At 39.3% G+C, this 11643-nt stretch overlaps 1 protein-coding gene across 2 annotated transcripts in view; it reads left to right on the top strand.

The window, feature by feature from the left end:
- Nucleotides 1–420: 420 nt before the first annotated feature.
- The window catches only part of si:dkey-16j16.4 (uncharacterized), a 26873-nt gene continuing 15650 nt past the window's right edge, over nt 421–11643 (top strand). The window contains exon 1 of one of the 2 annotated variants that reach the window (XM_065966550.1): nt 421–976. In XM_065966550.1, the coding sequence (XP_065822622.1) occupies nt 908–976 (69 nt within the window). In that variant the 5' untranslated portion in view covers nt 421–907. The remainder of the gene's footprint in view (nt 977–11643) is intronic. The other variant, XM_020641600.3, reaches the window with a different exon arrangement.

Below are 11643 nucleotides of genomic sequence, written 5' to 3'. Positions count from 1 at the left end.
TTACTGCTAATTGATGAATGTTGAACATTAATTAATCAATATTAATCAATATGCTTTGCTTAGTACGGTCCTCATAAGGTCGAGTAAGGGAAAACATATATTGTGACCTTAATTTAAAGAGTTATCAAGCAGGGATATTAAGCACACAACAAGCACTTTTACTTCTTTAATATAATTGAATAAAAAAGACAATTAAAGGGTTAAATTATGGCTGCCTTATCAAAACGTAAAGTAAATTCGTCCGTTTTCTGTACGTATAAGTTATGATCCTGATATGAAAAGAGGAAGTTATCAGACAAGATAATGTGGCTTTAACTCTCAGCCCTCCTCCTCAGGAGAAAAAAAAATGACATCACTCATTAGCGCAGCCAATCAGAGGGCCGCTACGCTCAAGCTGGAGGAGCTCTCTCTGTTTGTCAGTGTAGTCAGTCAGTCAGTGTGCATTTGGTTGTGTGTATGTGTGTGAGTGTGCGTGTGTGAGTGTCTGAATGCGAACAAGTTGACATTATTTTTTTACATTTCGCAAACATCTTTGAATTAAGCCTCTGGAAGTAACGGTGAGACGAGGACAAGAACTACAACTACGGAGGCTCCAATGAACTCGAAAATTACAAGTTTGCTCCGAAGAGTCTCAGAAAACAAGCCACATCTACGCAGTTTGACCCATTTCGGTGTTTCTTCTTCTTTAACACTACGTCCGCTAACAGCTGCTCGTGTTGTAGTTTTTTATTTATTTATTATTATTTTTTTGGTGTAGTTTGCAGTTTGCAGTCCAGTAATAGTCCCGTGTGCCTTTCTTTTAATGCGTACAGTCGCTCATGTTAGCTGATGAAGTTGCATTGAACGTCACATTAGACAGTAATAAACATTGTAGGGGATAAGCCATAAACTACGCAGAAAAGAAAAAATGCTAAAGACGCTAACGAAGAAGCTCAGAAGACATTCACTCAATGAGATACATCCTTTTCAACTGAAGGTAAGGCTCAGTGACTTACTATTTAAATGTTATTATAGCCTGATACATTATAATAGACAGTCTTATTTCTGGGCAGTCAATACTGCACCAGACTGTTTGTGAACAGCGTGCCTTTACTTTTGTCTTGTGACTTGCTCATTTGAAGGCCAGTTCTAACCTTACTTGTACGAGGTTATAGTGAGTTCATTAACACTCTTTCTCTTTCTCTTTCCCACACACTTACACACACACTTACACACACTGTTACTACACCGTGACAAAGACAGCACACACACACACACACACACACACTTCTATACAGCACTATAAGCCAAGCTGGTTTAGAGAAGTAGGTATGTTCCAATACAATTTTCTGACCTATATAGTTTCTGATTATTGGCAAATACCCTGAAACCACACACTGAAAATTGAAAAATATATATTTTTTTAAAGAATAGCTGCAAAATGTAATACAATATGATTTATAGACTACAAAACAAATATATACCATAGAGCTTTCTTTCATTTTCTCTTTCTTTTAGTAAACAGTTGTCAAGGTTCGAAAAAAACTAAGAGGAGGACCCAGATGCAGATCTAACAAAAGATGATTTATTCAAAATAAAGATCAAAAGTCTACAACAAAACTTACTAAAAAAAGTAAGCGGGGGGGGGGGGGGGGGGGGGGGGATTAAGACACAGGTGAGACTAATGACACAGGTGAAGACAATGAGGGCAATCACACAGAGGAAGGAATGAACACAAGACAAGAAACACTGAGGACAACTACAAAATAAATACATGAAACACTGAAGACACTGTAGAATGAAAAACTAAGAAACACCAGAACATAGAGGGAAACACCAGAACATAGAGGGAAACACCAGAACATAGAGGGAGACACCAGGGAAGAACGAGACCTAAAAGATAAAAATCATCTAAACTGTGAAAAACTAAACTAAACAGAACAAATCATGACAACAGTAACATCTGAGCCAGGCTATATTCTGAGTTAAGTACATCTCTGATACTGTACACGTTAAACTTTGCCATGCCAAGGACCCTCATGTAGCATTAGCCAACCTGTAGCGGTGACCCACTTCTTATAAAAATTGCTTAAATTCTTTTTTATTTACAGTAAGATGACAAATATCCAAACTTACACATACAACTTAATTCGTCCTTATTTTTGATTAACAATCAATAATGCCACCATCACTACGCCTTAACACATTCATATTGATTCTGCACCACGTAGTATTGTAGTCCCAGTCTTTGAATTCACATCGTGTTAATGCTTTGTGGATCATGAGAGAGCGGCCCCTGCTGGACATGTTGTGAACACCTTAGCACTCATTTAAAAAGTGATGTCAAATCAGTGTTTTTACCTTTTTTTCTCCACCTGGTCCATTTGTTTATGAGTTCATAAGACATGCCAAATATGACTTTCTCTACTAGCAGCACACAGTCGTTGTTTACTATTAGTTCCAAGTTGTTTGTTGACCTTTAACCTACCAAATACCATTTAGGAATCTACCAAGACGTGTTATTTTTACTGAGAAGAAAGCAGCGATCCATACAGCTACACCAACACATCAATAAACATGTGACATGTCAACAAACTCTCCCACTATCAAATTGACGCTTATTGAATCTTAAACTGTGGTTCAGCCTTTTGTTGTTTAAGTAAAACAACAGATTAAGCGGCTAACATTAGCTCAGCCCTTTAGCGTGTTAGCTTGTTGTTGGACTAGAATTCATTCAGTGTTTGTCATCTTCAAGGATTTTTTTAAGAGCTGAATCATCACCAGATGTCTCTGATTTTATAAAAGAAAAAGACTGGGTAATAAGAACCAGGGAACTTAATCAATAAGGCACTTTCATGTGAGAGTCTGTTCCCTTTCGACTGTTTTGGCCAACACAAGAAGTCCATTTAGCGTTGCTCGCCAAGGATGGCTTAAGTCCCATTTAAATTATGCAATTTTAACACTTTTGTCTACAATTTCCTCATCTTTGGAAAGAAACAAGAGTTCAAATCTCTGCCGCTTTTGTGTCCCTAAGTTCATATTTTTCTGCTTTTACAAAAGACATCCACTTTTTTCAGAGGTAGTTCAAACATTGGCTTGGGCAGCGTGAAGCCTACTTCATGAGAAATTGAAACACTGCAGACTGAGTGGCTGTTGCCCCTATTTTGTCTGTTAGATTGATCCATGTTGAGTAATAATGTTCAAAGTTTATCGTGGTTATTACTGTGAATTTCATGATCCCCTTTCAAGTTTATCGCCTGACCCTTGTTTCAGGTGGAAATTGGCTTGTGTTCTGGCGGGCATGAGGTTGGAACTCATTGAGACACTAGAAATATTTTAAATTAGAACCTTATTGTTGAAAGCTTTTATTGTCCCACCGTCTACATCTTCATCATGCAGTTTTACATAAGAGGCCGTGCAAATGCTCCTCAATTGTTCCAGCCTGCTCACTTTGCCTCTGTTCAGTGAGAAGAGGGGTGAATTGTATCCTGTATGGGTCACTTACTCACTCCGTCCACAACAATATTGAGCGTCGACCAACTGTATAGTCGCATGGCAGCCATTTTGTGCCAAAGTGCCCCGGTTCAAAGGCCTGGCTAAAGAAGTGGGGCAAAGTGTGCCATCCCTGTTGTCTACTTTGTGTTGTTTGTTTCCCTGCTCAGAGGTTCCTTCTGCTCCAAGTGGTTAGTGTAATGGAAAAAATGAACGAGCAATGGAAGGCCTGTTGGTTACATCCTGGTCACAAGAGCTTTCTTTGAAATATAAGTGGTGATATGCTATCTCTGAGAATAATACTTACATTAGAGTTAAGGAATTCCCAAAAGAAGAAGGACTGTCAAATCAGTCATGAACACACAGGAAAGTATTCTTCAAATACGTTTTTGGTGCCAGTTGACATTCATTCATGTATGTAAGTATAGTTACTAAGGCAGTCCTAAACCTTTCATGAACCACGTTAAAGTTTCAGATTATCATTTGTTCTGTGTGAAAAGAGGCAGGGCCAACCAGCAAATAACCTTAAAAAGCGTATCCTCATTCTGAGTCAATACGACTACCTGGCTCTTAACTTTGTATCTTTTCCTTTCATTGCCTTCTACAGTGGCATCAGCACACCATGGTACAAAATTGAGTGGTTATGTACTTAAACTTTTTTAAACATATTTTTATTTTTTGGGACATATTTTGGACACATAAGCAAAGCGTCCGTTCAACCTCAAAACCAGTATTTTGTATTCCTTTAAGATCTAAAAACTTGTATTAGTAGTCGTAACAATTGTATATTTCAGAACACTGACAAAATGAAACTGTAATATTTTCTGAGACTAGGACAGTATTTAGCAGATTTTTTACTGCATATAACTAAAAGAGAGAGAAGGATAAGATTTGAGGAATTAACCTTAAATAAACCAGAACTCAGGATTCTAGTAGATTTAAGCCCTGTTTCCTCCATGTGGTCTGGTTCAGTTCGGTTCGGTTCGGTACCCATTTATTGGCTTTTCCAATGTCAAAAGTTTGGAATGGTACCAAAATAAGGGATCTGTACCGCCCTACCCTTCTGTTGGGGGGCCAAGGGTACTGATCAGACCCTAAAGGGTCCTTTGTTTACTGTATCATTGTTCTTGAACATTTAACTTAATTAATAGCTAGCTGCACTGTGTTGGGCTGCTATGATGTCACACTATTACATAGCTGACACGGCTCCATCTGGCTTACACTCTGCTTACCAAATAAGGGTATAGGTTGGCTGTAGAAACACAAGTAAGTTCAGGGTTTACCGTACCGAACTGTACCAAACTGCACTGAACCAAACTGGACTGCTTGGTGTAGTTGACCTTTTTTTTCCTATTCTCTCAACTAGGGCTGGCCAATTATTCAAGTTTTAATTTCAACCACGATTTTGGCTTCCCACGATCATGACACCAGGATGATCAAGATTTAACGATTACTGTGTGTCATCCTGTGTTGCGCTCGTTTTGTCCCAGGTTTTTGTCACGTGTGGTACACTTTTTAAAGTGTTTGTATTTATATTTTGGCCACAAGAGGACATCACCACTACCTCAAAAACATTTCTCGTATTTATTTATTTATCTATTGATTGTGTTCAGACAGTTAAAGTGTTCAGAGAGTGTTCAATGAGCGTCGTAAATATGATCTCAAAATCAATTAAAAATGTCTTGATTAGGATTTCTGCCATAATTCAGCACTGTCAACTGACTCTCCCCTTTAGTGATCAATAAAGCCTCATCTAATCTTCTCTTTTTCACAAGTCACTCAGGTAATATTTGAGTTTGAAGTCTGCTGCCGTGCTTATTGGAATGAGTGGCCATTTCAGGATAGTTGAAAAAGAGGCTAATTGTCTCTTTGGGCCTGTTGCGGTGTCCTAATCATGACTACTGAGTTATGCCACACTAGTGTGAGGCTACAGAATCAACCATCTCTGACCCAGTAATGTGTGTTTTCAATGAGAGGGGAAATGGAGTGTGACAGTGTCCATGTCAGTGTGGAAGGACGGCGCAAAGCTTGTGTGTGTGTGTGTGTGTGTGTGTGTGTGTGTGTGTGTGTGTGTGTGTGTGTGTGTGTGTGTGTGTGTGTGTGTGTGTGTGTGTGTGTGTGTGTGTGTGTGTGTGTGTGTGTGTGTGTGTGTGTGTGTGTGTGTGTGTGTGTACGTGTGTACGCTGTGACATTGCCATTGATCCAGCTTAGCAAGCTGCTCAGCGATGCAGGGGGACTGACAAGGATTTCATTCAACTGTTCTTGACACACAAACACACACGTCTTTGTCAGTCATTGCATACATGCACAAAGCATTTTTTGATGCTTCATTCATGCGGGCTCACTTTCACTTTGTGACTCTCAACGCTCTGAATGACATCAGAGATGGTCTGCAAGGTTCAGGGCAATAACAGATAAGACATTAACCATAACTTATCTGTCTGTTCATTATGTGGCTGTGCTATTTTCTGTTTTGTTTCTGCAGTTTGGTTTTATACAAACCTGCACACTGTAAGAACTGACATGTCATTTTGTATCCTTGTAACTTTTTTAACATTTCCTGGAGGAAAAAGTTATTTCCAGCAAAACTTGGGAGTTAATTTTGTTATATTTTACATTTGTGGTTGTTGCTTCCATGACATCCACCATTGTTTGGAAGCCCGAGGTACGACCTTTTTTGCCTGTCGTCTGTTAGTTTTTTTGCAGCCAGAAGTGACCATATTTGAAAGAGAGTGTGAACTTGAGGAGGAGAGTGGATTTTTCAACACTTAAATGAGAGCAAACCATAGCTACCTAGTGCAAGATTGAATAGGAAGGTGAATCATAATTCAAGGGAAATTAATTTCAGAATGGCTTCAAATAAAACACAGTCACCCTGACCTTTACAGATCAGACTCCTCATAGTGTCCGTGATTTGTTAATAACTGTTTGATCTGCTATGGTAGTAAATGTGAATCACAAGGAAGCCTCAGCTAAAGATTGACCTGCTTTATGAGCATTGTTAATGGTAGACTAATCAACACGATGAACATGATACTATGTGTAGCATTAGGTTGATAATAGGAAATGTTCTTTTAATAGTGATGCAGGTTAATGGCACATCAAGAACATTGGCTTCACTTTTAACACCTGGACCTTACGTCCATTTCTATTTGGTGTCTATTGCATGCAACAGGAGTATACTGCACCTTTCTTCATCTGTAGTCCTGCAAGACTTTGTGGACAATGTAGAAGTTTAACAAACAAAATCTGGAAGCCTCATGTGCAGTCAAGGGCCCATAATCCTGACCTCCAGCATAGTCTGAAAGTATCGGTATGTCATGCAACGTAGCAGTGAAACAGAATACTGTAGTTAAAGAAACACTTCACCAGTAACTGATTTGAAGATATTTGTATAATGAACACTATTACTAAGACTTTATTCTTACACTATTACATAGCAGCAGAGGGTCAGTTAGCTCTTTTCATATATTTTTCACGCTTGTTTTCAGCTTAACACATCTCCTTTCCACATTTGGTTTCACTGAATATGATGCTAATGACTAATAGGTGTGTGGGGAGGGTGTGACTGTGGGCGGCCATGACTGAACATCTGATAATGATGTGTTTGCCCTGCTTCAGTGTTTACATCGTGGGCTTTCTCCTTTGCATGTGATTTCTTAACATGGACATAGTGATGGTCTATAAATCTTACTGTTGTCTTATATGGAGCCAGCTTAAAGTGATTCTCTGTTAAAAAAAACATTTTGAAAGGCAACTTAAATACTTAGCTTTAGAGATTATAGTATGAGGCGGCCTAGCCAGGTAGGGTAAGTGCAATCCAGGTTTAACACATGTTTACACTTGACCTGAAAAACAATCAAAAAGTACAAGATACAAAATGCTTTATAGGTATATTATCTGTTTTTCAGAGTTAAATTGCATGAAAACATGAATGCAACATCATATATTGGTACTGGAATAGTGTTGCCACAGTATTGGGTTAAACCCTGTTTTTATTTTTTGTACAGGAAAGCCCTGTCATCCTGTTCAACTATAAACTGATTGTCAGCTAGCCAGAGTTATTTGTTGTTGCTGGCTTTGCCAAAGCAATAACCATATCAGATGTTGCTCTCTGCAAAAGACATGCAAAGTTTGCTTGCTCTCCTCGACACACAAACACACTCAAACTGCATGAGAAAGGGGATAGCTTAGGTAGCAACAACAATTCCTTACATTCTGATATCAGATAAGTGTGAGAACCCACGCTTGACTTGCGGTCTAAAACAGTTTAAGGAGTGAAACTTCATTCAAATACTTCACATGCACATGCTTGGCTTTACACTCCCAGATGACACAGTTTCAGCAGACCATAACACACTCAATCATGCACTGACTTGCTTTGCATAAGAAGTCATTTTAAGTGTATGCTATTCAAGTGATGCTTCATGTTAAAGGGACAACTGCATGTATGTCAGTGATGTGAGGAAGTATCTGAAAGTATAGCTGTTGTACCAGGCACTAAATCCCTGAGTCCCTGTAATGTCACTTTTTGACATGTGGACGGCTGGTTTGGAGTTTAAAAGGTGGCATTATTGAAGCGGCCATTTTTTCTCTGTTTTTTTGAGAAAGGAGTCAAGATTTTTGACAAGATGGAGAAGCTGGGGAGCAGCATGGGATTGGAAAACTGTAGATAAAACAAGTTGTGCAGTCTATCCCAAGACCAATTCATAAGCTGGCTAACAAAGATGGTTAACCAGTAACCACAGTGTTTCCACAGATTGTATTTTTTGTCGGTAGCTGATCTGAGTTGTTTAATTATTGAGGCTTGGTCAATTCCAATGGACTATTAAGGCCGGCAGCAGGATAGGATGCCCCCGCTATGGAGTCTAGACACTCGCTGTGGTGGTGATAGAAGAATGCAGGATGTGATGAGGAGTGGGTTTCTGAGGCTGGATCTGAACTCTGCTGATCTGGAATAGAGGTGAAATGACAAACTGACTGTGGAAGAGAGAGAACAGATTTTAAAATTTGACAGCAGCAGCAGGATGATTAGTTGAGAGAGGTTGTGGCAGAATCTGGTTGGATTATTACTTAAAGACTAAACCTCCAATATCAGCTGATCAGCAGAGCAGGGACTGGAAGTGGTAGAGAAGGATAGGCTAAGTTGAATGAAGAACGTTTTAATGAATGTGTGAGAACGCTGAGCTCCACTGGCTACAATAAACTAGATGGTGATACCAAAAATGCCAAACTGGGTTCCATAAATAAATGAATGATATCACAGTGGCTAAGTGCATTTCTTATTTACATTCTAGGAATGTGACAGAGGCTGAAACATACTCAGAAGTTATGTACTTTGCCTTCAGTCCATATCTAGTCTATCTCAGCTACAAATGTGCTACATTTCTGTTCCTCTCAGATCTATTAACATCCATCTCTGAGGCGGTTTCTTTGGCAGTCTCTAGGGAAATAAAAAGGCAAATTATTACAGTCTGCTTATATTTGCCTGGAGTTGCACCAACAATAATTGTTTTGTAGAGAAACATCAGGCCTACAGGTCAAGAGAAACAGAAATATAATGTGATAATTCTGCAGCTTTAGAGGGAAATGTATCTAGGAAAGATCATAATCATCTGGATGATCTCACTTAGTGCGAGTACAAATTCAAATGTCTCAGACCGGACGCATGTTTCATCTAATCAAGACATGAGGTTTATGAGCCATCAGCATCGCTTCATTCCCAGTGTCCCGCTGCAGGAACTTTAAATATCATCTCAGCTGTTTAGTGGATGCTGCCCAACAATAATTCACTGGAGTGTTCGATGTAGCCGAGACCCTGAGCCAGCTTCTTGCCAAAGTATATTTCCTTCCCACAGCTATTCCTCAGTATAATGTTCCTGTGGCGTTCATGAAGTGAAGCCGTTTAACTTGAGACTCCTCGAGAGCCAACAGTTTTTTTTTGGTCTCGTACGCTGGCTCTGGGCCTGTTCATTGAGAATCTGTCCCACAGGTCGTTTTAAGTTTAGAAAAGCAAAGAGGCTGCGCTCCAAACGTCTTCAACCCAGTCCGTTTTTTGTTTTTTTTACCTCCCATTGAAAAACAGCTACATGTATACCCTTTACTATTCTATTTAATACTCCACCATGTATTCAGTGCTGTGGTGAACAACAGGAATGTATGAGAAGACCCTTTTCAAGCTTCTTTGGAACAACTTTCTTCTTATTCTACCTGCTTTAAATCCCTGGAATCCATGGACTCTCTGTGTGGAGTTTGCACATTTGCCTTATTAAGTATGAAGAAAAACACAGGACGCTGTCTGTTTGAAGCCTTTTGATTCTATTTCTCTATGATTCACAGTGACCAGGATGTGAAATTAAACATAGGAATTCACACTCCACATTAATTGAACACTGTCTACACTTACCGGACTCAGAGGCCCTGGCTCCTTTCTCTTTTCTTCTTGTAGAGCTTTAGAAAGAGGAGGAGGTGTGTGTACGAGTGTGTGTGTGTGTGTGTGTGTGTGTGTGTGTGTGTGTGTGTGTACTAGAGAGTAGAAGGGAGGACACTGTGAATGTTTGCGTGGATGTGTGTAAGCATACATACACAGACGCACAGATGGCAGCTGCTCAGCGAGGGCCTCGGAGTGGTAATTACTGAGTGTGAGGCGCATTACTTAACTCTTTAGCGTTGCAGTCTGCAGGGCTTTCTGTATTGTCCCTATTGGTGGAGACAAGGAATTGGTTTGGAAGAGACAGACTGGTTCAGGTTGTGGGAAAATAAAGTAGTCTCATGGGGAGCTTAAACAAAGCCATAACTCAACGTCTCCAGGGCTTTGTGAAGTTTCCATTAGAAGCCGGTCACAGGTTCAAACAGTGTCGCTGTTTTGATGCAAAGACGACACAGAATAACATGACAAGACAAACTGCAGCTGCACTTTTGAAATAACCAGTAATAATACTTGTATGATGTTAAAATGCACAAATATTTCAGTTAGAGCTCTTTTCTGAAAAAGACAGATTCATACTTAACTGATTACTTCCCTAATGAAAGTTAATGTTCAACTAATCTTTCCATTTACATGCAGCTGCACATATTGTGATTAACCCCAGCCCTGCCAACTGTTGACATGTTGGTTTAAATGCAAACCAAAGAGCTGACTGTCTACACGCACGAGGCTGTGTTACAAACGTCTTGAAAAACAAAAACAACAGCTGAAACTGATAGATTTGAAGTCCAAAGAATGCTCCTTAAACCTGTTGAACATCTGTCTCTTTTTATAAACAAAATGCTGCATTTTCAAACCCTATTTGGGATGTCCAAGCTGAATTTGATTTCATTTTGATTTCATATATTTTATTTATCAGTTTGCAATGATATTGATCATTTCTACAAAGAAAAGTAAAAACATGGTCACACTAGATTTAGCGAGTCGCTAATTTCCATCTGTAGTCCCACATAAAAGTGACACAAGACAAACAATAACAAAACTCCAGTCAACAAAGGACTATAAAGAAACACACCTGACAACATAAAGTACTTAAACACTGTGGAATAATGTATATCCTGCTCATCTCACAGGCCTTATCATTACCCATGTCTATGTGCTGCATGTTGTCATTAACTTACTTTAAATTATGAATATTATTTTGAACCTGACTGTTAAAGTTTCATTTGTAGTAAACTAGAAATGGCTCGTTTTAGCATCATGTATAGAACTGTTATCGAAGATCCTGTACATGATGATTCAATTATACAGACATTTATCAAGTTTTGAATATTTGTGTTGTAGCACTCGGTCTGGTCAAGTCATGACCAATTTTTTAAGGTCTCGTCTCGGATGAAGAGCATTTTTACTCGGTCTTGTCTCGGTCTCGGACTGGGTAGACTCCAGATTTTAAGTCAAGATCACCACTGATCGGCAAGTTTTCCACGTCATTACTGTGATTATCCCATCTTCTTTGGGTTACTGTCTGAATGACTGACACAGCCCCTGCACACAAGAGGATAATTTTTCATTTATATTTATGGTCTTGGTCTCGTCTCGGTCTCACCCTGCCTAGGTCTTGACTCAGTTTAGAGCCATAAATATCTGGTCTTGTCTTGGTCTCGGTTAGTTGACTACAACACTACTGAATATTGTTGTTAGTCAAAATCACTGTACATTAAATGTATTACTTGTCATGGCCTTAT

Source organism: Labrus bergylta, chromosome 18 (genome assembly GCF_963930695.1).
Source record: "Labrus bergylta chromosome 18, fLabBer1.1, whole genome shotgun sequence".
Taxonomy (NCBI): domain Eukaryota; kingdom Metazoa; phylum Chordata; class Actinopteri; order Labriformes; family Labridae; genus Labrus; species Labrus bergylta.
Note: the sequence above shows the minus strand (reverse complement) of the source record. Positions and strands in the feature narration are given on the sequence as shown.